Source organism: Osmerus mordax, chromosome 22, assembly GCF_038355195.1.
Source record: "Osmerus mordax isolate fOsmMor3 chromosome 22, fOsmMor3.pri, whole genome shotgun sequence".
In the NCBI taxonomy this organism is placed as follows: Eukaryota; Metazoa; Chordata; class Actinopteri; order Osmeriformes; family Osmeridae; genus Osmerus; species Osmerus mordax.
The window spans coordinates 6,942,560-6,970,513 of record NC_090071.1 but is presented as its reverse complement, the minus strand read 5'-3'; the positions used below and the strand labels follow the sequence as shown (position 1 = coordinate 6,970,513).

The 27,954-nt window shown below is 52.0% G+C and overlaps 1 protein-coding gene and 1 non-coding gene across 2 annotated transcripts; one reads left to right on the top strand and one right to left on the bottom strand.

Moving 5' to 3' along the window:
* Positions 1 to 362: 362 nt before the first annotated feature.
* LOC136966196 (CLIP-associating protein 1-B-like) lies at positions 363 to 27,677 on the top strand. The gene is made up of 40 exons (XM_067260640.1): positions 363 to 434; positions 1,027 to 1,495; positions 3,861 to 3,939; positions 4,097 to 4,200; positions 4,317 to 4,408; positions 4,528 to 4,603; positions 5,081 to 5,178; positions 5,448 to 5,518; positions 10,634 to 10,768; positions 10,897 to 10,979; positions 11,191 to 11,283; positions 11,545 to 11,690; positions 11,780 to 11,915; positions 12,164 to 12,234; positions 12,370 to 12,429; positions 12,894 to 12,971; positions 13,112 to 13,279; positions 13,982 to 14,028; positions 14,202 to 14,381; positions 16,023 to 16,118; positions 16,238 to 16,399; positions 16,623 to 16,727; positions 17,022 to 17,084; positions 18,208 to 18,305; positions 18,560 to 18,583; positions 18,951 to 19,195; positions 19,460 to 19,523; positions 19,848 to 20,011; positions 20,318 to 20,540; positions 20,654 to 20,749; positions 21,626 to 21,763; positions 21,951 to 22,057; positions 23,154 to 23,301; positions 23,418 to 23,655; positions 23,787 to 23,843; positions 24,053 to 24,246; positions 24,438 to 24,566; positions 24,721 to 24,927; positions 25,153 to 25,269; positions 25,463 to 27,677. The coding sequence occupies exons 2-40, from the start codon at positions 1,301 to 1,303 to the stop codon at positions 25,547 to 25,549; spliced, it is 4,674 nt and encodes a 1,557-aa protein (XP_067116741.1). The 5' UTR covers positions 363 to 434; positions 1,027 to 1,300; the 3' UTR covers positions 25,550 to 27,677.
* On the bottom strand, positions 3,358 to 3,486 carry LOC136966713 (U4atac minor spliceosomal RNA). The gene has a single exon (XR_010879459.1). It is a non-coding gene; the product is annotated as a U4atac minor spliceosomal RNA (small nuclear RNA).
* Positions 27,678 to 27,954: the final 277 nt, after the last annotated feature.

Genomic DNA, 27,954 nt, shown 5'->3' with positions numbered 1-27,954 from the left:
GAACCAACTAGCCCTAACTATTGATTCAAGATTGATACAGACTAGCAGACATTGCCATGTGATACAATAGTTTGTGCTCCCCCGGGTGATGGCCCGTCACATGGCTCAGTCAAGTGCGGAGCGGCTACCATGGTTGTAGGCTGTATGGAAGTTTCGTATGGTTGCTTTAGAGACATACTGCTGTAAAAAAATGCATAACATAACACATACAGATGTCACTACTTTGTGTAATGCAGTACACGACGAACACCCAACCTGGTGATTGTACCCGGTGTATCCCCCGGTGCACGTGCACCGACGGCCTCACAAACTACCTAATCGAATGTGCCTGTGACTTGCTCTTGACTTTTCTTAACGAATCGGAAAAGCAGGCTAGCTTGTGCTAGCTGATCATCGCCTGTGGCTGACACGCGCCTTGTGTTAGGGTGCATAAGGTAATCATCCACCAATTGCAAAACCAGATAAAGATTGGCGAAAAATAATTCCGATGTTCTGCCATTTCAATAGGTGATCGCTGATTTGCTAACCATTCTGCTGCAGCGGAAGTTATGGCAGCTAGCTTCTAGCAAGCTAGTACAGTAGTGCCAGCACTATCAATAACTAGGCGCGCGTATCAAGTAGCACTACTGTACGTAGCTGTGTAATGTTACATAATACTAGGTAATCTAACTTGGTGGCCGTCTAGCCTATAGTGTATATTAATTAATAACCAACCCGATGCTACTGACACGAGATATATAGCTAACTACTAGGCTAGCTAGCGAGCTATGTGTAACTGTTAAGAAAATCCTATTGATACACATAGACACTAGCCTTTTAGCTAGTGCTAACGATGTGGCTATGGTTCCACTACTAGCTAACCTAGTTAGACGGACTGCTATCTATCATTTGAGAGTGGACACAAACCTTTTCTGTTGTCAGTGTCAAGCTAACAATAACGTGGGATTTAAACTGTTAGCTAACTAAGGATACAACAACAGTTGACTAGACTTCAGTTAAAATTTGTCCCTTTTGTGTTCCCTTTAGGTTCACAGGATAGCTGTTCACTACTGGAGAATGAAGTTATTTTCTTTTCTATGGTCCTCATCATCAGTTTCTTTTTTATGGTCCTCATCCTCAGTTTATGTCTGCGGCTGGACTTTGCAGTCTGAAAATCGTGTGGAGTCGCCCTAAAAAACCCTGGGCAGCCCCTGGCTGGGGTCAACAAAGTGGCCTTAACTTTGTGCCTGGAAGTCGAAACAATAAAGGTTTTCTCTGTGTGCTGTCACCGTTGCCTTTGTGTTATCGTTGGTAAGGCGCTATGGAGCTGAACATGGAGTACTGCATGGAGCAGGTGATGCAAAAGGACTTGGGCCGGCGGCTACAGGTAGGCCAGGAGCTCATTGACTACATTCTTGACCCAGAGAAGTCAGAGGACTTGGAACAGGACCAGACCATGCTTGACAAAACGGTGGACGGGGTGGCTACTGGATGGGTCAATTCTAGCAATTTCAAGGTGAGTAAAGGAAAATATTCCAAGGAATAATACTGGACACACCTCTTTTGTGTTTGTGTCTTTTAGCTGATTGTTAGTTAATTATTTTGTTACAGATATGTGAATTATACTTGACAGTTGGCAATCAGTTTTTATGCCCAGTAGTAGCATTGATCTTTGAATTACCACCATGAGGAAATGTACAGAGACTGAGGTGGTTTCTAAACCCTTAAGTTGGACCCCTGTGTGCACTGCTATATTGAGATACTTGACTCTGACTCCCACCAGAGTATGACACGTTATGTAGTCCTTTGCTACACCAGGTTATATATCAAGTCAACTCACTGACTATTCTCCCTTTAAGCCCTTCAGCCCCAGCTCACTAGTCTGTATTGTAACAGTTGAGTTGACTTAAAAACCGTGGGATAAGCTTATAACAGACCTGATGGTACAAACTGTTCTGGACTTTTGTGAAATCTGGTTAATGCATGTGCTACGGTACTACTGTGTAGATCCTTGCACTGACCGATCATGGGTGATATATAGTATGCAAGAAGCTTATTATATTGTTAATAGGGGATTGCCCTAGAGGTAGAAGCAGATGAGTTAAGGAATGAATATGTTCCAGCGGTAGCCTACTTAATCTGCATACAATTATGCATGCAGGTTACTGCAGGGGAAAAACACGCTTGATATACTGCCCCATAAAATCGAATTGATTGAATAAGATGTGATGTGGTGTCTAAATCTTGCATACAGAAAAAGAAATGTATGAGAGGGTGTGAGCTCTGAGGACACTGGTAATGACAGTGTATCATGGTTGTAGAAACCGACCAGTCTTCACTACCCTCCACTTAACACCCAACAGCTCACCTCTCACAGCCAATCCGAGTGCTGCACTACCCGCTGCCCTGGAAACGTAGCCTTCTCCAATCAGAACGATTACTGTAAAATGTAATGGGGACAAAGCTCCCATGACAATTAGTGGTGAGAATTTTTTTTTTTTTTACCAGTGTCAGTACACTAGACAAGCCCCATTTATTCTCATGTAAACCTGCTGTCTTACACACACACGCACACACACACACACACACACACACACACACACACACACACACACACACACACACACACACACACACACACACACACACACACACACACACACACACACACACACACACACAACAAGCAGAAGCCAGGAGCAAATTGCTTATGATTTAAAATACAGTTTGAAGCTTAGACTGGGGTGTTTGTGATGCTACAGACAATGTTAGGTAGGTAGCTGCCATCCCCAGCAGGTCCATTTCAAGTGTCAGTAATGAAGAGGAGGGACTGAGCAGAGTGGAGGAGAAGAGGTGAGGAGGAGAGATCTGTTGTTGAAAGCTGTTGCTGCAGCCAGCCAGCCAATGGCTTGGTGATGAGGCAGGTCCAGTGAAACACTGCAGGCCTGTGAGAGGAAATGGGGAGGGGGGTGGGGGGGGGGGGGCACTGCAGTAGGCTCCCTTACCCCACCCCTCAGAGCTGTTGGCAGCCAACCAGGTCTGGGAGTGTGTGTGTGTAATTTAGGCTACATTTATGTTTTTGTGTGTCTAATAAGAGAGGTGGGACAAACATGCAGGTGGCTTGCCTCAAAGTTGTAGTGAGTGTGAAATAACTGAACGCTGTCAATAACAGTCATTACGTGACTTGGCTCTCATTCATTTCTTTGTGATGAGAGAACCAACTGAACTGTCTGTATCCAGACATTCTGTAGCCATCGGAAGCTCTTACTGCATAATATTTTCCTGCTTAGAATAAGACTGAATAGTTGTATAAAATCTAACCTGTAGGTGGCAGTAATGTCGATTTTCATTTACATGGTTTTACCCAAGTATATAAGGGTTTCCAAAAATTGCACCATAGCCCAAATACGAGATTCAGGTGATGCGTATGTGTTGATATGGTGTTAGCATGGATACTCTCACTATACGTTCATTGAGTGTCCAATACCACCCCATGACAAGGAAAGTTGACTGTTCTCCGGGAGGAAACTTCTTATAAAATGACATAATGTTCCCAGTCATGGTTAGAATTTGTATATAATGTCACTTTCAGAACTTCTTCAGTTTACTTAATCTGGACATGTTATTGATGTTTGAGCTCTTCAGTTTGTAAAAGCAACGTAATACGGAAGAAAAAGACTGCTGTTTTCCCCATTACCCACAATCCTTTGCAAACACAATTCAAAGTACTGCATTGCTACTGAAGAGCTTTTGTAAATTATCCAGTTAAGTATCTATAAATCTGTGTTTAGACTAATTCTGTAATGAAATGACTGACCTATTTTTATGTTCACGGTGTATCTGTACTCTGTTGATCTTGAACTTTTATTTGATTTTTTTAGGTGGCTTTGCTGGGGATGGACTTGCTGGCAGCTTTCGTGACGAGACTACAGGACAGGTTTAGGACACACATTGGAACTGGTAAACTACTGATGTCTCAATGATATCAGCATACAAATCAGTCAAACAGCCATCAGTTTCGAATATTCACTTATTCATGTATCACATATAGCTAGCTGTTATTATTTTACCTATTGTAACTCTTATATATCTGACTTTTTCCCCCCCAAAAAATCAGTTTTGCCAAGCTTGATAGACCGGTTAGGTGATGCAAAGGACCAAGTTCGAGAACAGGACCAAGCTCTTCTCCTCAAGATCATGGATCAAGCTGCTAACCCACAAGTGAGGACACCTCTACACATTCATGGTGCTTGCTAGCACTGGCCGACCGGCCTGATGAGCACCAACATGTAGCATGAACAACAAGCTGACGTGTTTTTACCTTTTTGTCGTTGCAGTATGTGTGGGACAAACTGCTGGTAGGATTCAAACACAAGAACAACAGAACCAGAGAGGGCGTGTGCCTCTGCCTTATCTCCACCTTAAATGTGTACGTCTACAACTCTTAAGACAAGCCCAACAATACTGTTGTGTGTGCTGCTTGTGTTTGCATCATGTAATATTTTGTCATAATATTTTTTTTTTATAACTGTAACTTTTCTGTTTCAGTTATGGAGCTCAAGGCTTAACCCTCAGCAAAATTGTGCCCCACATATGTAATCTCCTGGGAGACCCCACTAGCCAGGTACAGTTCAGAACATAATGCCATATCGAGGTTCCCAAAATACATTTTTTCACCGTTGTTTTCTGCTGCATTATTGGTGACGTAGAGCCCCCTGTTGGTCAGGGAGGAGCACTACAGCTTGTCACCCGAGTTATTTGTGTATTGTAAGTACATCAGCAACAACTGATCATTTTAGTTTGGAATGTTTTCCCTGTGCCTCTTGAACTTGTAATGCTATAAGTTCTGTCATCAGTGGAGCCACACATCCCCTGTTGAACAGGAAATTGTACCCATGCACCCTTCCTGCTCACAGATTACTACCACTATTAAATAGCAGGCTAGCCTAAACTGAAGTCATTTCCAAGGCCACTGGTCTCACCCATATGCTCCTAAAGTAATCCCACCCCTGCTTGTGTTGCCGTTACGGCCGTTGACCAATCGAGTGCCTTCCAGACGGACTCTTGAGAGAAGGTGTGTGTCCTGTTGGGTTTCCTGCAGGTGCGCGACGGGGCCATGACCTGCCTGGTGGAGATCTACAGGCATGTGGGGGAGAGGGTGAGGATGGACCTGGGGAAGAAGGGATTACCACAATCACGGTACGCACACGGAAGGAAACGTAGGCCCTCCACTGAGTTGTAGTGTGCTGAATGCAGCCTGCTACTTCCCTCTGGGTTTTTCTATTAATGCTGGTACATTAAGGCTGTTTGCGGGTGATCACTTATCCCATGACCCATTTATTATGTCTCCTGAGGCAGCCACATAGTCTGAAATGAAGAAGTTGTCTGTGTGAATTCAAGAGTAATAGTGTGTTTAGGTTTTTAGTCAGGCCATGTTCTCTGAAAACCTCTTATTTTTGTACTTTCAGGTTGAATGTCATTTTCAGTAAATTTGACGAAGTCCAAAGATCAGGGAACATGATCCTATCTCCTGTGTCAGGTGAGGACAACTCCTGCATCCTCTATCTAGCGCACATGGACTTGGTCAATGGTCCAAGTCAATGGACAGTATCCCGCTAGCTGGGTGGATTTCTCCTACCTGTGGAACAATGGACATGAACTCTAAGCCGAAACCAGACATTTGGGTTTCACAGACATGCATTTCACAAATGTATTTGGATAATCTGACAACAGAAGCCTTTTCTTGGCTTCACCTCTACCCCTAATCGTTTTTGTTCGATACATACAAATCTGTGTTCTCCTGTGGTCACGGAGGGGTGTGTTAGCGCTCCTTAACAAAGCGAGCGCTACCCGAGCCGTGTGCTTTGTGAAGACCCGCCCGTAGCTTCCATTCTTTTCACAAGACTGAAATCCCTCAGCAGACAGGTAGAGAACCCCCACACATAAACATCCAGCACCGATCAGAGATACTCCACACTGGGCTTGCCCACCAGTATTAACTATGCCCTCACAACTGTTAGTGGCCTCGGGTGCCAGCCTATGGAGGTGTGTGTGTGTGTGTGCAGTGTGTTAGTCAGGGGTCCTAGTTGTCTCAGAGCTGCAGGCTTCTCCTGCACCGGGGCTGACTGAAAGGAGAGCTGGGTCTTGGTGTCTGGGCTGCAGCCGTATGGTTTCCCTTCCCCCGGGCTGCTGGGGCTGCTCCACACAGGGGCCTAGTTGTAGCGATCATGTGGCTTAACTTTCCTCACCAGAGGGAGCCTCTGGGGAAGGAGAAGACCTGTAAACCACTTTCCATTTTGAACATGGCCATGTCTGACCACATTAGACACAATAAGGTGACAGTGTAAGAGTGTATGTTATACATGGTGTGCGAGGGCACAGACCATTGAGTCTTGCTAAAATGGCTTTTCCATCCCAAAAGTTTTCCATTCACCACTCGGCTGTAAGAGCAGCTGTTTCCCCCTCTTTCTGCATCACGAAGGTTAATGAGTCGTACAGGCCAAGTTGCCCCTCCCTCCTCTTGACACACACACACACACGCACACACACACACAATATCACACACAGACACACTCTGTACACTGACAGTCTCATGAGTGTCACCTGTCCGGGCAAGTGGAAAAGGAGCAGAGATCAGTGTGGCTGTGAACTGCATGGGGAGAGAGGGAGAGAGGGAGGGAGAGAGGGAGGGAGAGAGAGAGGGAGGGAGGGAGGGAGGGAGGGAGGGAGGGAGGGAGGGAGGGGGGAGGGAGGGAGGCGGAGAGGCGGAGGAAGACTCTGCAGTCGCTCTCTATTTTGGAGACGGGTGGCATTCTGTCATCCGTGCAGTCACAAGACCCAGAAGGGAGGGGGTGGAGAGGAGTGCAGAACAACAGTGAGACCGCAAATCTGCCGTGTAGCCTCTCTCTCTGTCATTCTTGTCTCTCTGTGCGGGTGGATTCACCAGGCCTGCCATGACGACGGGAGAAGGTACGGCTCTCTCAAGGTTTCACCCTCGCGCGCTGGCTGAATGACTGGAGCAAATGGGCCGCGGGGATAAATAAATAGAGTTGAGACAAGCGTCTACAGGTAAAGGAACGAGAGTGCTATTCTCAGGCAGGAAGAAACTGCATCACTGAATTACCGCAGGTCGTTTGCTGCCTCGTATGTTTGTTTACTTCTGTTGTAGGAGTTTGAACGGACTCTAGAGAAATGTCTGCTGTTTGCTTTATAGGCCTAGCTGTGAGAGAAGACACACAGACGAATAGGCTGCTAATAGCTCAGATACTGCCGGGTATGCCAGAGGATACTGTTGTAGGAAGGAAGGAAGGAAGTTGTAATAGTCAGACTGGAAAGTCTTGTTTTTTACTGTCCTAGATATGTGACCTATTTAAAAATAGGAATGTTATTTTGGATATCAGACAACTAGCACCTGTGTTGATGTTTCAGTTGGCTCGAAATCTTTCGATTTGATCCTGTTGACCGTGCCTGTGAAGAGACCCCCGCTTAGTGACGCACTCCCTCTGAGTGAATGATGACAGGAGAGAGTGCCCTCTGCCAGAAGGGTAGAGTTGCAGACAGGGACAGTGTTGAATAATGGACATCAAGCTCCCTCCGTTGAGACTGGAGGAGGCTGCAGTTAGTGACGATGACCCATAACCGTCTAACTGTCCCTCGCGTCTCTCCCAGGGAATGAGTTGACAGTCCGCTTATTTTCCTGACTTAGCTCCCGTACATACACAGACACAGACACTCTCGGTCCAAGATAGCCAAGATAGCCTTGTTGTTTTTCATTGACGGGAATGACGGGTCGTTTTGGGAGAGCCCCCCGTCACTTTGTGGGTCCAGTCTGGGGGAGGTGATTGTGGGTGGGAAGTGTATCACTTGAAGAAGGACTGTTGAGTTGTGTTGTTGGGACTCCCAGGGCTCTTTGTAAACACAGGCTAGGTACCGTAAGTTTCACGGTAAGCTCTTTTGTGTGGTTCAGATTCAAAAGATGAAATATATTCTAAAACTCACAGCTTTTGGAATTGAGAAGGAAAGCTGTCCAGGCCAGATGTACGTGTTTATCGGGACAAAATCTAATCACACAGCTGAGTGGATCAGCCACATACCAGCAGACTGGCATGTTCCTATTCTGACACTGACTCAGGGAACCCAAACAGGCTTAAGACTGTGGAATGCATCGCTCCAAGCCATTTCCTGAATTTGAGTTTGAGAGATCACCTGTCGAGGCTTAAGGCCCAGGGCCTGTGGGGCCCAGGGCCTGTGGGGCCCAGGGCCTGTGGGGCCCAGGGCCTGTGGGGCCCAGGGCCTGTGGGGCCCAGGGCCTGTGAGGCCCAGGGCCTGTGGGGCCCAGGGCCTGTGGGGCCCAGGGCCTGTGGGGCCCAGGGCCTGTGGGGCCCAGGGCCTGTGGGGCCCAGGGCCTGTGGGGCCCAGGGCCTGTGGGGCCCAGGGCCTGTGGGACCCAGGGCCTGTGGGGCCCAGGGCCTGTGGGGCCCAGGGCCTGTGGGGCCCAGGGCCTGTGAGGCCCAGGGCCTGTGGGGCCCAGGGCCTGTGGGGCCCAGGGCCTGTGGGGCCCAGGGCCTGTGGGGCCCAGGGCCTGTGGGGCCCAGGGCCTGTGGGACCCAGGGCCTGTGGGACCCAGGGCCTGTGGGGCCCAGGGCCTGTGGGGCCCAGGGCCTGTGGGGCCCAGGGCCTGTGGGGCCCAGGGCCTGTGGGGCCCTGCCAGGGACCAGCCCGTGTGTCGGCAGCACCAGGGGAGGCTAGTTTGAAGCAGGCTTAAAGAGAGATATGCTTTGCAGCAATAATCAAGGTGCCAGGAGGAAGTTGTTGGTGTAAGGAATCATAAACTATTGTTTCCTTACACACTGTTAAGAAGGGTACTACTGCCATCTAGTGGATGGAAGTGTTCCACTTGTGATATTAACTATCCTACTGTGGTTAGGAAAACACGAAAAGTTCCTTTTGACTGTGCAAAGCTTATTTACTGACCCGGTGTTTTAAGGCTATCTGCCTTCCTCATATCTAGCTGACGAATAGTCTAGGCTGAACAAGAGAAGGTTTCACATTCACACCAGTTCTATTTGCCTCGTGTCAACAGCTGTGTGTACTATTCAAACCATGCCAGCCTACACCAGGCCAGTATTTACATGCTGGTATCGACCTGGCGAAGGAGCAGGTTCCACTCCAGGCTGTGTCTGACTTCAGACAGAGCTGCACCACTTCCATTTCCTTCCAATCAGGATGTCCGGATCGCTGTCTGCCATGTCAGACTCCACCCACACCCAGGCAAGCAGCGTGGGGGGTCAGAGTATTGGTCCATCCCCTGTCTGGCCCATCCTCCCCCCCCCCCCCCATGTGACGAGGGTAGGTGGAGCCGTCCGCCCCCTCCCCCTTCTGACGGACATAGAGTAGCAGTCATGGACACGATGCTGGTTGTGTGTGTTTGTGTGTGTGATTGCATGAGAGCGAGAGTGAAGGCGATGGAGGACAGATAGACGTGCGTGCGTCTGTGTGTGTGTGGTTTGTAACTTGCTGACCGTTCAGCCGAGAAGGAGCCTGGACACGTGCGCCGTCCTGACAGGAAGGGGCGAGGTGTGTGTGTGTGTGTGTGGCTGCGCGAAGGCACTTGTGGAGAGGATGTGAAGACGGATGCCTCTGGAGGACTGAGTGTGTCGGCATGCTGAGGAAACTTGTCTGCAGGAGGATCTGTGCCTGTAAGCTCTGCTCTTTCTTCACATGCCGTGTTGTGTGTATGTGTGTGTGTGTGTGGCAGTGAGACCTGACGAGAGACGGATGACATAAATGATTGATGAGGTGCAGGGGGGTTGCCGGGTGGTTGCCGGGGTGCAGCCGGCCGGTGTGGGACATCACCCAGCCTTCACTAATGAGGGAGAACTTGAAAGGAGCCAAAGAGAGAACGCGTGTCGACAGTGAAGACTAGAGGCGCTGTGTCTGAAAGGGTTAACCCTGTCACAGAGCCTGACCGTGTCGTAACCGGGTTACAGCGCAGGCTGTGGAAGGTAGCTGCAGCGTGTCACCTTGTGTTGATATTGACAACGTACGGGGTGTCCGCATTGCACAGAGAAGGAAAACGCCCGGGAGATGGATAGCACATGACTGGTGTGTTCCTGGCGTGCTTCCCTGGTGTGTGTGTGGGTGTGTGTGTGTGTGTGTGTGTGGGGGGGGGGGGGGGGGGCTGTATATGTGGTGGTGGTGGTGGTATCTGTTGAATAATTCATGTCAATTGATTGCTGGCATGGCGAATTCCTGTGCTGTGAGGCTTCCTTGCTTCCTGGCTGGAGTCACTTACATGGGGACAGGTCCTCTGTCCCAGGAGAGAGGAGGAGAGGAAAGCTACAGGGACAGAGGAGAGCATAGCCTGCCTGCGCAACTAGCAACGCACACCACGCCATGCCCTTCAGGATGAACTCTGACCAACAAACCTTTAACCCCCTATCCCCACCCAGGAAAAGATCCACTGTGATTGGCTGCCAAACCAAGCCCACCACAGCTACTTTTGCTCGGATTGGCTCGTCGGACGTTCATGCAGCGGAGGGCTCTGTAGTGTAGGAAGAGGTCGGCTCGCGTAGTTGCGTGGAGGGAGAATGCTGGGCTGGTGGAGATAAATCAGCCTCATTGTGTCTCTCCCGGCTTGTTTCTCTCTCCCCAGATAAGAATTTTGAGGATGATGACTCGGTGGACGGTGGGCGCTCCTCGTCTTCTAAGGGTGCCTCCTCGGGAAAGAAGACGGTGAGCATGGGCTCCTTCAAACGCCCAAGCTCCGCCTCCAGCACCAAGTCCACAGGTAGGATTGGCCGGAGCTCCTGTCAGTCAAGTCAGCTGTGCTGTCAAAAAAGCATTCGAGTGTGACTTTGGAGTAGCTCACGAGTTTGATATGTTTCCATCTGGGCTCCGCTCTCCTCCTCTCCTCAGGGAGGGATGGGACGGGTGCCGGGGCCGGGGCTGTGGACGAGGAGGACTTTGTCCGTGCCTTTGAAGATGTGCCCACCATGCAGGTAGGACAGGCACACATCAGGGCCTGACACAACAAGCGGTCATACTGGATTATAGAAGGTGATGGAAAGGGGCTACTGCTCATCTGCATGATCTCTGTCTCTCTTTCTCTCTCTCTCTCTCTCTCTCTCTCTCTCTCTCTCTCTCTCTCTCTCTCCCTCTCCCTCCTTTGTCTCCATGTCTCTCTGTGGCTCTCTCTCTCTCTGTGCTCAGCTCTACTCCAACAGGGAGATGGAGGATGCCATGGCCAAGGTGCGTGAGGTGCTGTCCGACGACAAGCGAGACTGGGAGCACCGTGTCGTGGCGGTAAGGCTGTTTCCTCCATCACACCGGCAACGCCACACACCCGCATCCTCACCGAACGCATCGAACGGTCCCATTCAGCCGACTGACGTCTCTCCCCGGGTGTGTCTCTCTCCCGGTGTGTCTCTCCCCCGGTGTGTCTCTCCTCCGGTGTGTCTCTCCCCCGGTGCGTCTCTCCCCCGGTGCGTCTCTCCCCCCGTGTGTCTCTCCCCCCGTGTGTCTCTCCCCTGGTGTGTCTCTCCCCCGGTGTGTCTCTCTCCCCAGCTGAAGAAGGTGCGCTCGCTCGTCCTGGCCGGGGCGGCCGACTTCGACGGCTTCCCCCAGCAGCTGCGTCTCTCCGAGGCGGCGTTCAAACAGTCGGCCAAAGACCTGCGCTCCCAGGTGGTGAGGGAGGCCTGCATCACCCTCGGGTAAGGACGCGCCCTGCGGCACGCGACCAGCACACGACTAGCGAGGCTCCATGTGTTTGTGATGACCCGTCCCTCACTCCCTCCCCCAGACACCTGTCCACCGTCCTGGGGAACCGCTTCGACCACGGGGCCGAGTCCATCATGCCCGCGCTCCTCAACCTGGTGCCCAACAGTGCCAAAGTCATGGCCACCTCGGGCATGGCCGTGATCCGCATCATCATCAGGGTGAGCGTGCTGTGGAGAATCTTTCACCCTTCTCTGAACTCCAAATTCCTATGTAGGTTAAGGTCGACGTCTTGTCCGACAGTGATGTTTCCAAATCCTTTATTGTTATGATTAGACCTGCGTCGTTAGGCCTTGGTTAGGTCAGAGACATCAGTGAGGAGAGGCCAAGGCATCATGGGATTTGTAGTTTTCCGTGCATCTCTGAGTGTCCCCGAGGTTGAGTGACGGCCCCTCTGTTTCCCCGGCAGCACACACACTACCCCCGCCTCATCCCCATCATGACCAGCAACTGCACGTCTAAGTCTGTGGCTGTGAGAAGGTGAGCACCCCCCACACACACACACACACACACGTGTCATCTGTGTTGTCACTCTGAGGATAGTCTCCTCTCAGTTTCACCAGCACACTAACTGACTGTGCTGGGCGTGCTAACGTGGCTGCTGTGTGTCTGCAGGCGCTGCTATGAGTTTCTGGACCTCCTGCTGCAAGAGTGGCCCATGAACTCTTTGGAGAGGTACATGTATACCCCCCCCCCCCCCCCCCCCCACACACACACACACACACACACACACTAGAGAAGAGCAAGCACACAGGACGTGCGGCTCCTCTCCCGCTCCTGCCAGCCGTCTCTCCGGCCACGCCCGGCGTCCTGTGAGTCCACTCTCGGGTAACGTGGGGCACCTTAGTCAGGGGGGGGGGGCAGTTTCTATGGCGATGACCCGAGGAGATCTCTGCTGGCACATTGTGTTCCCACCTCCCTCCCTCCTCTACCCCTCTCCCCTTCCCCCCTCGACAGAGAGGCTCTTCAGTGAAACCAGATCTGGACTCCCCCCCCCCTCCACCACCCTTTCAGAGACCAAGGGACTTCTCCCTTTCTCATTGATTCCGGGTTTTTCCGCTGTGTCGGGGCAGAGTGTGTGTGTGTGTGTGGGGGATGCTCTGACCGACAGTGTGGAGCTGATGGCTGTGCTCTCGCAGGCATGTGGCCGTCCTCATGGAGACCTTGAAGAAGGGGATCCACGATGCAGACTCCGAGGCCAGATCAGTCGCCAGGAAGTACGTTGGTGCCCCCCCCCCCAAAAAAATGGATCCTTATTACATCATATATTGTGATATCATATTGGAATCTAATATTGTCTGTAACCAAATCTTTTGCCGTGCGCCTCCCCTCCATGACCTTGCATGCCGCTCTTCAGGTGCTACTGGGGTTTCCATGGCCACTTCCACAAGGAGGCGGAGCAGCTGTTCCAGGCCCTGGAGTCGTCCTATCAGAAGGCTCTGCAGTCCCACCTGAAGTGCGCTGACAGCATCATGTCCCTCCCCGCCTCCGACCGCTCCTCCTCCAGCTCCCAGGAGAGCCTCAAGTAAACAAACAACAACCCTTTGAATTCTCTCTCTCGCTCTCTCTCACTCTCTCTCTCGCTCTCTCTCTCTCTCTCTCTCTCTCTCTCTCTCTCTCTCTCTCTCTCTCTCTCTCTCTCGCTCTATCTATCTCTCTCTCTCTCTCTCTCTCTCTCTCGCTCTATCTATCTCTCTCTCTCTCTCTCTCTCTCTCTCTCTCTCTCTCTCTCTCTCTCTCTCTCTCTCTCTCTCGCTCTATCTATCTCTCTCTCTCTCTCTCTCTCTCTCTCTCTCTCTCTCTCTCTCTCGCTCTATCTATCTCTCTCTCTCCCTCTCTCTCTCTCTCTCTCTCTCTCTCTCGCTCTATCTATCTCTCTCTCTCTCTCTCTCTCTCTCTCTCTCTCTCTCTCTCTCTCTGTCTCTGTCTCCATCTAGGCCTAGTCTTCTTTCTCTTCTCCTCCTCCACCTTTAACCCTGTCTGTCTCTGTGTCACTGATCTCAGCAGTAGTATTGGAGCTGTATTGATCCCAGTCTCATTGACCGAGGTGTGGTGTTAGTTTCCAGCCCCGCGGGGCAGCAGGCCAGCAGGGTTGTCCTCAGGCTCTCCCAGTTATTCATGAGGGTCCATTCCAACCCTGCCCACCCTGCTGTGGGCCGTGTACCATGTAACCTGACCCCTAACAGTGCTGTGTCTGTCTGGTAACGGTGCGCTCCTGTCTCCACAGCCGCCCCCAGTCGACCAAGGGCACCGTGGGGAGCAGCATGAGCAGGCGTAAGGACCCTCCACCTCGGCATGTGTTCTAGCTGCGCACTGCCACGGCTTTTTTGTGTGAGTCAAGCCGCAACCATCTCGTCCTTTTACCCTCTCCTCTCCCTCTCTCTCCTCCCCCCCTCTCCCTCTCCCTCTCTCTCCTCCCCCCCCCTCCCTCTCTCTCCTCCCTCCAGCTAAAGCGGCCCCTGGCAGGGTGCCCACCTCCACGCCCGGCTCTCTGCAGCGCTCCCGTAGCGACGTGGATGTCAACGCCGCCGCCAGCGCCAACGCCAAGACCAGGATGTCGGCCGTGCCCCCGGCCGGGCCCTTCAGCTCTGCCTCCGCCCTGCCCCCCGGCTCCTACGCCTCTCTAGGTGAGACTGACACCCCCCCACACACACACACATACACAACTCCCCCCCCCACCCCCCCAGTCAGGGGGAATTGATTTGTGACTGGGCATGATTTGTCTATAAACTGACTTGACACAGGACAATAGCATTAGCATTTCTTTAACTGATCTGATTTCCAGGGAGGATATCCACTGCCTCGCACTTGTGTTGTCAAGCTGTGGTCCAGCCTCCCCCTCTCTTCTCCACTGACACACACACACACACACACACACACACAGACCATCCAAGCTAACCAGTTGTGCTAATATCTCCCTGTTGTGTCTCCTCTGGCCTCCCCTGACCCTTAGACAGCACTCCTGGTTATGTGGAGGGTAAGATGTGTGTTGGATGAGCTCGGGCCTCCATGTCTCTGTGGTGTGTCTGCACACACACGCACACACACACACACACACACACACACGCACAGTGTACTGTTTGGTGGTCATGTGTGGACTTGCATGGAGTGTGTCTGCATGTTGTACTGTGCCCCTGTCCCTGAAGAGACAGGATTTACTCGTAAAAGACGTACGTATAATCAGATCAGATTTGTGTGGCCCTTTTTGCAAAGGGGGGGCACAGAGGGCTTCACATACGCCCATAGAACTGCCCCTCAGCCAACCTCAACCCTCAAGGAAGACAAGGGAAAACATTTACGAAACCTTGGGAGGAGAAATGAATTGAGGGATCTCCTATACCACAGTATATACATTTACCTTACCAAATATGGGAAGTTTGCCTCTGGGCTAGGCTGTCCACCTCAGGGAGGTTTTCAGATAAAGAAGAACTCAGAGTTCCAGTGGTCTGGGTCTCCCTTGCATGAGGACCTGCAGATATTATTGGTGAAACCGGCGGTGGCGTGGAACTGGTTCTGGACTGTCTGGCTTCAGCAGGATCATGACTGAGTCCTGCAGCCAGAGAGCAGAAACATTGATCTGGTCTCCAAATAGACTGACTGACAGGCTAGACAGGACAGGACGGGCAACCCCTGCACCCCCCCCCCCCCCCCACCCCATGTCCCACGTCTCCAGGCCACTGCGGTCACGCTGTCGAAAGGTCGCCCCTCAATCGGTGGAACCACGGTTCATTGAACGTATTTCGACCTGTGGATCTGACCTGACCGGCCAGCCTATATGGGAGTCAGATGGCTGAGCGGTGAGGGAGTCGGGCTAGTAATCCGAAAGTTGCCAGTTCGATTCCCGGTCATGCCAACTGACGTTGTGTCCTTGGGCAAGGCACTTCACCCTACTTGCCTCGGGGGAATGTCCCTGTACTTACTGTAAGTCGCTCTGGATAAGAGCGTCTGCTAAATGACTAAATGTAAATGTAAATGTATACCCTCGTTCGACATTCCGAACGCAGATCGAAAGCTTTGTTCTGAAACGGTTTCTGCTGGATGAGCTGTGTGGTGTGGCGTGTGGGGCGTGAGTCTTCCTGTTGTGGGTCTCGTTCTCTTGCTGTTGTCAAGTTGGACTGGGGCCGGTTTGGGGGCATGAATACTGTTCGCCTGAAAGACCCTGCTGTTTTTGTGGGCCTACATGTAAACACACTGACAGTGTAAGTCTTGCACACAATATTGTGGATGTACACGTGTTAACTGAATGGATGTCTCCCCCTCCCTCCCAGGTCGTGTGCGTACCAGGAGACAGAGCTCGGGGACCAGTCCCTCGGTGACGGACAGCAGGGGGCGGAGCCGTGGCAAAGTGGTGTCCCAGTCTCAACGTGAGTGGCTACCCTTGAGGGTCTCCTATCATCATCATGCCCCGCCCCCCCCTTCCACATACACCCAGCCTTACCTGAGTCTGACATCACTCCTGTGTGTGTGTGTGTGTGTGTCACAGCGGGCAGTCGCTCCGGCTCCCCTGGCAGACTGCTAAGCCACACGTACGGCCGGATCCCTCGCCCCACCGTCACCCCCACGGCCCCGCCACCAGACAGGCGGCCCAAGGTGCCCCGCAGCCAGGGCTGCAGCCGGGAGACCAGCCCCAGCAGATCAGGACCGGGTAGGAAGCACCCCCTCCCCCACGCACCAGACCTCTCTGCTGCCCCTCCTCTCGCTCTCCTCCCAGTCTCCTGTCTGTCAGCGTGGCCCCTTACTAACTCTCTCTATCTCTGTGCTCTGCTACGAGTGTGTATGTGTGCTAGCTAAAAGCTCTTCCTCCGACCTCCACTCTGCGCCCCCCTCCCTCCCTCCCTCCCTTCCTCCTCCTCCTCACCACACGCTAGCGCGGAGCCGCATCCCCCGGCCCAGCATGAGTCAGGGCTGCAGCCGCGACACCAGTCGTGAGAGCAGCAGGGACACCAGCCCCGCGCGGGGCTTCTCTCCCCTGGGTGAGTACCAGGCTCCCCTCCCCTCCCTCCTCCAGGCCCCCAGGGGGGGGCTAGAGCCCCTGGCCTGCCTCTGCCACCTAGACCCTGGGAACACTCCAGCACTTTCTTCTGCATGCCGTCACTTACCAGTTGCATTTGTTCTTTGTTACGTATTCTATTCTATTTGACTCTATTCTATTGTATTCCATTCAAATGTATTTTCACTAATCAAACCCGTGATATGAATGCTATATGTATGTGTGAAAGGTCATAGGACTTACCCACGTTTCTAACCCGGGCATCCCCCACTTCTAGCATCCAGACGCCACTCTCGCTCCACCAGCGCCCTCTCTTCCACAGAGCCTCTGAGCCAGTCAGGTGACCTGCATGTCCCCGGAGCAGGGCAGCTCTGTCACCCCCGGGGGGGGCGACGCGAGAGCCGCAGCTCCCTCCACTCTTCACAAGGGGCGGGGCCGCCTCGCAGCCCTTTCAGGCTGGATAGGAGTGGGCATGTAGAGGAGGGCTGTTAGCTGGGAGGGATGTGGGCTTGTAGAGGAGGGCTGTTAGCTGGGAGGGATATGGGCTTGGAGAGGAGGGCTGTTAGCTGGGAGGGATGTGGGCTTGGAGAGGAGGGCTGTTAGCTGGGAGGGATGTGGGCTTGGAGAGGAGGGCTGTTAGCTGGGAGGGACGTGGGCTTGGAGAGGAGGGCTGTTAGCTGGGAGGGATGTGGGCTTGGAGAGGAGGGCTGTTAGCTGGGAGGGATGTGGGCTTGTAGAGGAGGGCTGTTACCTGGGAGGAATGTGGGCTTGGACAGGAGGGCTGTTAGCTGGGAGGGACGTGGGCTTGCAGAGGAGGGCTGTTAGCTGGGAGGGCGTGGGCTTGGAGAGGAGGGCTGTTAGCTGGGAGGGATGTGGGCTTGGACAAGAGGGCTGTTAGCTGGGAGGGATGTGGGCTTGGACAGGAGGGCTGTTAGCTGGGAGGGATGTGGGCTTGGACAGGAGGGCTGTTAGCTGGGAGGGATGTGGGCTTGTAGAGGAGGGCTGTTAGCTGGGAGGGACGTGGGCTTGGACAGGCCTGTGAGGTCTGCAGAGGTTCAGCACCTTGTGAATTGTGGACGTCTTTCACCCATTCTTCCATCCATAATTGTTTAGATGTTTATTTGCATAGTACAGTGCTATTTTATGGGCATTTTAATAGTTTATTTGTGATGTTGGCGGTGTTTTGCATTTTTAGTTACTGAAAGTGGCTTTTAAAGGTTTAAGTTATTTTCTTTTTGTGTTCAGTCATGCTTGTAGTAACTAGATACAAATAAAAAAATTCTCTTGTGTTGCTGGTGCTGATTCATCCTTATGTTTAGGCAGTTGGTTTTATTTACGTATTTACGTTTCAGTCGGCCTCCCTCTCATGAACCATGAATCCCCCGTGCACGGCTCTATCCTAGCTTGTGTTTCCTGGTGCTTTCAGAGGCTAAACCCCCCTCCCTCCTGTGTCCCTCCCCCAGACCGCCTGTCCCACCAGGCCCGCATCTCGGCCTCCGTCAACGCCATGAGGATCCTCAACACGGGGACTGAGGTGGAGGCAGCGGTAGCTGACGCCCTGGTAAGGACACATCTGAGGAGTGGGGGTTTCGGTGTAACCTGGCAACCCATCCAGCCTTTATCCAACCACCTGTAATGTTTCTGTGGAAACTGGCGGTGAATAGGCTAATTTAAGCTAAATTTGATACAGAAATGTCCAAAACGACTCCAACAGAATCCTGTCCTTATACAGTAAAAGGGCTGCGTTTGCATATTTGACTGCGGCTTGTTTGACATGTCTCTACCCCTTCCCTCCCTGACTGTCGTAAACTTCAGCTGTTAGGAGACTCCAGGAACAAGGTAGATATTTATTGACCTCGCGTGTGAGAACTTGTACTTTCTCTTAACCAAAGATTTGATGTCGCATGTGTAATCCATTCCATTTTCCAATGATCCACGATCAATCCAGCACAGTGTAATGACTTTGGTCGTGGATGGATCACTGCTTATCTAATAACCCTGTTCAACCTTAGAATATCTCACGGTCAAACGCACCCATGCACGATAGTGTGTACCACCTGACAGCTCACAGCAACAATACACCCATCCAGTAGGGGGCAGACCATCCGCACGGCTGTCTCTGTTCCCTCGTGCGTAGCTGCATGGTAGCCTGTAGCGAGGGGCCTCCTGTCCTCAGTGACCCAGCTTGTCCCTCCGTCTCCCCCAGCGCCGTCCCGTCCGCCGGCGCTTCGAGTCCCCGGGCATCTACTCTGACGACGACGCCAACAGCGACGCCAGCAGCGCCTGCTCCGAGCGCTCGTACAGTTCGCGCAACGGCGGCCTGCCCCACTACATGCGGCAGACGGAGGACGTGGCCGAGGTGCTCAACCACTGCGCCAGCTCCAACTGGTCGGAGAGGAAGGAGGGCCTGCTGGGCCTGCAGAACCTGCTGAAGAGCCAGAGGATCCTCAGGTGAGCCCGGGAGAACGCTCCGGGGGAACGCTCCGGGGGAACGCTGGGGGAACGCCCCCCGTCCAGAACCCGGAGCGCTGCGACACTCACACGCTGATGTGTTTCTGTTTCCTGTGTTTCTATGTGCAGCCGTTCCTTTAAAGCTTTTTGCGTTTTTTTAAAAGCTTTTTTTTTTTTTTTTTTTTGAAATGGTGTTTGATTCGTCCTCATTGTGTCCTGCGGCGATCGATAAAGCGTGGTTGTCTTTTGTGTGCTTTCTCCCAGCCGCGTGGAGCTGAAGAGGTTGTGTGAGATCTTCACGAGGATGTTCGCAGACCCACACAGCAAGGTAATACCTCTCCCCCCCCCCCCCCCCTCCCCCCAACCCGACATCACTTCCTGTACCGGCACGCATGCTTGAGACATTGGGAATGCAAAGTGTTTTGTGGAACTAAACTACATTTCCCATACTAACATACTGTTGTTTTGTTTGTTACATTGCATGGCCTTCTTTGCGGTGGACTATAACACCAGAGAGTAAGTGTTCTGTCACCTTCCGAGTAACACATCCACGCGTTCTAGAAGGGGTCACTTAGGGACACTTGATGTCCCCCCCATGTGTGTTGTATCATTAAGCCATGCTGCTGTCTGACCTGTGTGTGTCTGGTGTCAGGTGTTCAGCATGTTCCTGGAGACCCTGGTGGACTTCATCACCTTACACAGAGACGACCTCCAGGACTGGCTGTTTGTCCTGCTCACCCAGCTGCTGAAGAAGATGGGGGCCGACCTGCTGGGCTCTGTCCAGGCCAAGGTCCAGAAAGCCCTGGATGTCACCAGGTCTGAGCTAAAGCTAATGCTTTTAGTCCTAAGTTTTGGTTTCTATGTAGAGCTGGCCTTGGCTACGCTATTTGCGGGTGTAAATGCTTGAGAAACAGTTTAGAGTTGTTTACACCTCTCAAGGCCCATTTTTTAAGGTTTTACAACAGAACTGCCCTTTTAATGTTCCCTTCCCCCTTCTCTCTCTCTGTTTCTCTCTCTGTTTCTCTCTGTTTCTCTCTCTCTCCGTCTCTCTCTCTCTCTTTGTCTCTCTCTCCGTCTCTCTCTCTTTCTCTCTCCGTCTCGCTCTCGCTCTCCTCCATTCAGGGACTCGTTCCCTTTCGACCAGCAGTTCAACATCCTGATGCGCTTCATCGTGGACCAGACCCAGACCCCCAACCTGAAGGTGAAGGTGGCCATCCTGAGGTACATCGAGTCGCTGGCCCGCCAGATGGAGCCCACGGACTTCGTCAACTCCAGCGAGACCCGCCTGGCCGTGTCGCGCGTCATCACCTGGACGACCGAGCCCAAGAGCTCCGACGTCAGGAAGGTGGGTGTGGCCCGGCCAGCATCTTCAGAAGCACACTTAGCTTCGCTCTTTTTTTTGGGTTTGTTTGTTGACATTTTCCGTCATTTATTTAACTGTATGTGTGGTGCATTCAGGCCCTGCATAACTGGGCAGGGGAGGAGTTTTCAGGCAGGCCCAGCACCATAGCCTCTCTGCCTGGGGAGGGCAACCTGGAGGAGAGGTGTAAGCAGGTAGACACCCCCACCTCCTCCTCCAACGACCATGACACCTAACCCTCGCCTCTGGTCCCCGAAGCACGGCCTGTTCGCAACCCCTCCCACATAGATGCTCGCCCGATCTATCTCTCTCTGTCTTTTGAGTCCTTCTGTCTTTCTCTCTGCGTATCGTTATTTAAATCGATATGTTTCTATTTATCAGTCGCTCTCTCGCTCTCGTTCTCTCTCGCTCTCTCGCTCTCTCTCGCTCTCTCTCTCTCTTTCTCTCTCGCTCTCTCTCGCTCTCTCTCGCTCTCTCGCTCTCTCTCGCTCTCTCTCGCTCTCTCTCTGTCCAGCCTGTCCTGCCACATCCAGCCACAGCCAGACTAGGTCCTGCTTTCTCCAGGGGCAGTAACCTTCCCTGGCTGTAACCAGGGAAGGTTAACCAGGGGGAGGGAGTGGGGACTGGTGTGGCTGTGAATATGCAAGTCTAAAAGATGGACCGCTGCACTTTGTTAATGGACTCTGCTCCTGCTTGTCTGTCCTCGTAGATCTTGGCTTTTTTACAGGTTTGACTCAAGGTGCATGAAGTTAGCCTAACGCCAGGAAAGATGCAATACTGGCCTTAGGTTTAGGGTTCGAACTGACTACGTCAAACTAACTGAATGCAAATCTTAACAAAGTATCTCCCCTGTGGGATATCCGCGTTGTACATTGTATTTGTAAATGAGCGTCCGGTGTCTGAGTGTTCACCTTGGGCTCTTTAAGTCTCACTCACAGTGCAGTTGAATGTGTGGCTGCACGTGTGTCTGTGTGTGTGTCTGCGTGTGTGTGTGTGTGTGCGCCTATCTGTGGCTGTGTGTGTGTCTGCGTGTGTGTGTGTGTCTGCGTGTGTGTGCGTGCCGTTGCCAGGCGGCCCAGGTGGTGCTGATCTCCCTGTTTGAGCTGAACACCCCAGAGTTCACCATGCTGCTGGGGGCGCTGCCCAAGACCTTCCAGGACGGAGCCACCAAGCTGCTCCACAGCCACCTGAGGAACTCCAGCGCCACGGTAACCACCCCACCCTACCCCCCCCCCAAAAAAAAACACCCCTATGACTGCTCTGTTTGTGCAAATGATATTTAGATAGTTAAATATCCATCCATCTATCCACAGTCTACTGTACTGTGTCTGCTAGTTGTATCTACTGGATCTGTCTATTGAAGTGTGTTATTTGTGTTCCTGGTGCTGGTGGCAGGGGTCTCCGTGCTCCATGGTGGGGCGCACCCCTCCCCGGCACCCCAGTAGCCGCAGCAGCCCCCTCACCTCGCCCACCAACTGTTCCCACGGAGGGCTGTCCCCCAGGTAGGCCCCGGAAACCCCCGGCCTGGTCCTCTGGTCCTCTGGTCCCCTGGTCCTCTGGTCCCCTGGTCCTCTGGTCCCCTGGTCCTCTGGTCCCCTGGTCCTCTGGTCCCCTGGAGCTGGTGGTGACACGCTGAAGTAGCGCATGGCTGAGAGACACACTACCCCTCTACCAGACAGCAGCTCACTCTCCAAAATAATGTCATTTCTCGCTGCTGTTTTTGTTTTTTTATACCTGACTTACACTTCTGACTAATAACTGACTATCAGTGGCTCTGACATGGAGTCGGCTTTCTTTATTTTCTATACTGCTTTTTTCCCCCTTCTTCTATTCCTCCCTCTCTCACATCTCTCTTTTTCTCCCTTGAAACTTTCTGCTGCCCCCCCCACCCCCTCTCTGCCCCCCCGCTTCAGTCGTCTGTGGGGTTGGAGTGCCGACGGGCTCTCCAAGTACCCCCCTCCCTTCCCCCCTCCTCTCTCCAACCCCGCTGCCCCCTCCCTCAAGACCCTCCGGCGTGCTTACTCACCCAGGTAACGCTCCTCTGCAGCGGGAGGGGAGGGGGGGGATGGTCACAGTATGGGAGGTTGGGGGGGGGGGGTCACTAATAAAGGAAACCAATCTCTTATAAGTAACTCCTTCAAAAGCACCTGGGGAAACAGAATCTTCATATTAGGCTCTTTGCTGATCGAAGAAAAGGAAGAAACTGTGACCGTGTTTCCCTCCTCCTACTCTACGTCTGTGCTATCCTCACCCAGCCGTGAGCATGTCCCTCGCACTCACCTTTCTGTTCGTTTTGTCTACCTGCTCTGGTCAAAGACACAAGTGGATCCTGCAGAGGATCTGTGTTGTGTTGGAACCTCTGACCACTCACACGTCACAACTCACCCATGCCTTCCTCTGTGCGTCTCGTGCCTGAACACCGTTATGCGTCGCGTGCACCAGTCCAGTATCACCTCTGAGATTCACCCCGGGGGGCAAACCAAGCTCCGGGCGTGTTGTGTCGTCCGCGTCCGGCGGTGTCGTGGCGTGACGCGTGTGGCGTGACGTGCGTGTGTGTTAACCCTGTCCTCTCCCGCCCGGGCTGGCCCCCGGGAGCAGCATGCTGGAGTACGACACGGAGAACCTCAACGCAGACGAGATCTACAGCTCGCTGCGCGGCGTCACCGAGGCCATCCAGAGCTTCAGCTTCCGCAGCCAGGAGGACCTCATCGAGCCCATGAGGCGCGACGGCAAGAGGGAGGACGTGGTGGGTGCCCGGTAGTCCTCACCCCAGTACCTTCCCCCCCTCCTCCTCCCAGCTCAATCTCATGACCACCTCAAACGTCCAGTATATTGAAGCTAGCGACCTCTCCTCCTCTCCAGACGGGGTCCGGGGCGGCGTCGGAGGCCGAGCCCCGGGTGGGCGTGGACGTGGTGGAGGGGGGCCGCATGGCGCTGGACAACAAGACGTCCCTGCTGAACACGCCCTCCCCCAGGTCCTTCTGCGGCCCGCGCGGCCGCGACTACAACCCCTACAACTACAGCGACAGCATCAGCGCCTACGACAAGGCCAGCCTGAAGGAGACGGTGTACGAGGATGACGTGGACACGCTGCGAGACGGTGAGACAGCGGGGGTGTGTGTGTTTGTATGTGTGTGTGTGTGGGGGGGGAGGGAGGATTTGGGGCTCAGAGGTCAAAAAGGTCTGGGATTTTTGTTTTCTTTTCTCATGCTCCTCTACTGCCCCCCGCAGGGCGTCACCAGGACTGTGGTGAAAACAAGATCATGCACCCCAAGAGCTTCCCTCCTGGTAAAGGCATGCTCTGCTAAAACTTGTATCGTATATATTATATTGATCCTATTATCAAGTATTTAGGGGAAAAGGCAAGCGCAGGCTATGTAAACATCTCAAATAAACGACCACTCCCAACAAACGCTGCCTTTGCACTTGCCACCATACCGCCACGAGTCACATGTCAGTCCGGCGTACTGACATGTGCCTCCTGCCTCCGCCTGCAGCCGGGTCTGCGGAGCAGCTGGAGCTGGTGGGGGAGCTGCTGAAGGAGCTGTCGGTGGCCAGCGAGCGTCCGGAGGAGCGCCGGGGGGCGCTGGTGGAGCTGCTGAAGGTGGCCAGGGACGACAGCCCCGCCGTGTGGGAGGAACACTTCAAGACCATGCTGCTGCTGCTGCTGGAGACCCTGGGGGACAAGGACGTGAGGCTGACGGCGCGCGCACACACACACACACACTGTGGACGCATTTACACACTAAGTGGTGCTTTTGAGGGGGATTGGGATTAGAGTCAATATTATTCAGTACAGATTGTCATCTTGTGTAAACTGTGTGTGTGTGACAGTCAGTGATGTTTTCCTTCTCTTCGTCCCCCTGCTCTTCCTCTCCTCAGCACACTATCCGGGCGCTGGCCCTGCGCGTCCTGAAGGAGATCCTGAGGAACCAGCCGGCCCGATTCAAGAACTACGCCGAGCTCACCATCATGAAGACCCTGGAGGCCCACAAGGACTCCCACAAGGAGGTGAGCGCAGAGACGGCAGGCCGGCAGCCGGGGCACCGTCCAGGCTGAGGGGATGGCTACACCTGAAACTTGGGATGGAACGGAGACATTCATGTGGATCGAAATCCTCTCTCCTCGCTCCCCTCCTCCTCTCCTCCCTCCCCTCCTCCTCCAGGTGGTGCGCGCGGCGGAGGAGGCCGCCTCCACCCTGGCCGGCTCCATCCACCCAGAGCAGTGCATCAAGGTGCTGTGCCCCATCGTGCAGACGGCCGACTACCCCATCAACCTGGCCGCCATCAAGATGCAGACCAAGGTGATCGAGCGCATCGCCAAGGACTCCCTGCCCACCCTGCTGCCCGACGTCATCCCCGGGCTGCTGCAGGTACCACCCAGACAGGACCTGGCATGGGGGGGGGGGGGGATCCGGAGGGAGCTGATTGTTGGACTACAGTTCCTGTTTGATAGCTGCTCATTTGTTGCCCGTGGGGGTCATAGTTGATCCCTCAATACAGAACAATGCCTGGGAGAGTTTGAAGGCACGTTTTGCTCCCTCTAGCCTTCGGGTTTGTGTCAGATTGTGTTGTACAGTAACTGTGTGTGTGTGTAGGGTTATGACAACACAGAGAGCAGCGTGCGCAAGGCCAGCGTCTTCTGCCTGGTGGCCATCTATTCTGTGATTGGTGAGGAGCTGAAGCCCTTCCTGGCTCAGCTGACGGGGAGCAAGGTACAGCAGCCGGCCAGCCTCAGTGGCCTGGCTCTCTGCTACACTCACTTCAGATTCATACAGGCCATACAGGCCAGACTGTACATAGGGATCTGGAAACGGAGGGTTTATTTACCCCCTGAAGTCTCTGTAGTGTGTGGAGGGTCTGAGTGCCTGTGCTGTAGTAACCAGCCTGTCTGTCCCTTCCTGCCAGATGAAGCTGCTCAACCTGTACATCAAGAGAGCCCAGACCTCCACCAGCAACAGCAGCAGCTCCTCTGACATCTCCTCCCACAGCTAACCCACTCGCCCCGCCGCACCTCTCCCCCCACGGGTCTGGACACACCCGTCCACACACGCAGCCAGGACGGAGACACACACACACACACACGCGCATCTAAATACACACACGCTCTGTTTTGAGGGAAAGACAATGGTGTGTGTGCCTCTCTCTCTCTCCACACCTCCTCAGATAGACTCCCGACTCATGAAGGCCGCATTCCTCTTCGGGGAAACCCTCGCCTCTCGCAATCAGTATTGATTTTATGATTATTATATTTTTTCTTGTTTAGTGTATGTTTATGTATTTTATAGGTGCATATATATATAAATATATATATATACATATATATATATATATATATATGTATACACACATGTACACTTTTTAATTCCACGTTTTAGATTTGAAATTTGACACTTTACACCTTATATAGTATAATGAATGTAAAAAAGAGCTTTGGATGACGGTAAAGTTTTCCCAGGAGATTGGGATGTCAGACTGAGTTTTGCTCTGTACACTACTGCCTCATTGCATCCTGTGGAATGGATAGAGGGTTTTGAACCAAGTTGTGGGCATTGGGAATAGTAATGCATTTTTCACAGTAATATAGTATTGCGCCGCCTTACGCAGTTTTACATGGAGATGTTTCGATACGTTTGTTAAGTGGTCTTTGTGAAGAGGTGGAAATGCTCTGTAAACAATCTTTTAAACATCCCTTTGCATTGGTGGCAAATTATCATTTGGCTGGCCAGTGATTACTTTAACAAGAGTTAAACACTTATAAGACTGTATAGATTAGAGACAGAAATTCCCTTAAACACAATGGTTTGGGCCCAATAATGAATGAAGCCCATGGTATAGCTTCTTCAATGGATCACAATGCCACCTCTAGTTAGTAGTAGAGAAAGGGTTGGTGGAAGTGTCAACTTTTTATGCTTGGACATCCACAAGCTGTAACAAGTGAGTCAAGACTACTGAGGTGTTTAGTACTCTTGTAATCATTTCCTAAATTGAATGTAGTAAATCACTCATTAGAGTTTTTGAACTTTCAAAATGTGAAGTAGTTTGTTGGAATGCAAAGTTTTTTTTTGCAAGAAAACAAACAGGCAATACTTATTTGTCTATTGGGCAATACCTATTATCAGAATTTGACAATAACGGGACAACATTGTCAACATTTGGAGTTCCAGAAAATGGAAAAGGCTAAAATTGAAGACGGGTAGTTTAGTCTTTTGAGCCTTTGAAGAGCAATAAGTACTCACACAAATCCAACTTGGATTGACTGGTCATGTCAAAGCACTGTAAATTCCATCCTCATTGGAGATGCTCTCAGCTGATTGATGTATCGACATTTAAAGTGCACCTATAAAATGTTACTGCTGCTTAAAGAAATAATAATCACGGCGCTAAACATTGGCAATGTAAGTACTGTATCCATTCTGAATGTTCCAGGTACAGTTTTGTGAATGGGCAAGAGCAGCGTGTTACTGAAGACTATCAAGCCTTACTCCGTCTCTGAAAGGAATTGACTGTTACATGTCGTGTTACAGTTAACATTGTCTTGATTTTTGTCCTCCAATGTGAGAACCCAATCTGATCAGCGACAGACAGAATGTCGCGTACACTGGGGTCTTATGACATTGCCCAACAGTATTCCTTTGTTAGACCTTTGCGTGTCGCAAAAAACGAAAATCCGAAGTATTTTGGACAGCATGTAACTTTGAATCATCGCCTCACAACTTTATGAACTGGTCAGCAATCCTTGTTCTTTGCATGGACGGGAACGTGCAAGTCACTACAAGATTGGTTCTTACATTCCCCGTGCTGACCCTAGGTAGAAGATGTTGCTGCCTGTGTGAATCTAGTCTGCTCGTACAATGTATATCCAACACACAGTAGATGAACGTCAACGCAAGCAAGCTAACTCCCCCACCAGACCAAAGTTGAATGCGGTAGCCTTTTTCTGCAGTGTCAGTCACATTGGCTAAGGTTGAAAACCACGTTATCCTCAAGTCATGTGTCTTATCTGCGTGTATCTGTGTGTGCCTTTTTTATTTCTACAACACACCGGCCTACTATAATAGATACTAACAGTTTGTGCTATTTGAATTGGAAGTCTTTTTTTCCCTTATTTCGACATACTACATTTCACAGAAAAAAAGTGCTAGGTTGAAGACTAATGCTTGTGTAAATAAGCTATAACCGATGATGTAATGGCAATATTTTCAATTGGTGTGTTGGCTCTTATATACTGTACTGTACCTTGTAAACCACTTACAATGCATGCCTTTGTTTAGCCTCACCTTTCACCCCATACTATATTTATATTATGTTGTGTTTTCTGTGTATTAAGACAACTGTACATATTTTCATGTTTTGCTCACTTTCTCCTGTGATAGAATTTGCAAAAACTTGAAATAAAA

Bases quoted from the DNA above. Each gene is read 5' to 3' on its own strand.
- LOC136966196 (XM_067260640.1), top strand. From the start codon at position 1,301: ATGGAGCTGAACATGGAGTACTGCATGGAGCAGGTGATGCAAAAGGAC. The intron at 20,541-20,653 runs GTGGGTGTGGCC...TGGTGCATTCAG, and splicing joins AGAGCTCCGACGTCAGGAAG to GCCCTGCATAACTGGGCAGG. The intron at 24,247-24,437 runs GTGAGGCTGACG...TCCTCTCCTCAG, and splicing joins AGACCCTGGGGGACAAGGAC to CACACTATCCGGGCGCTGGC.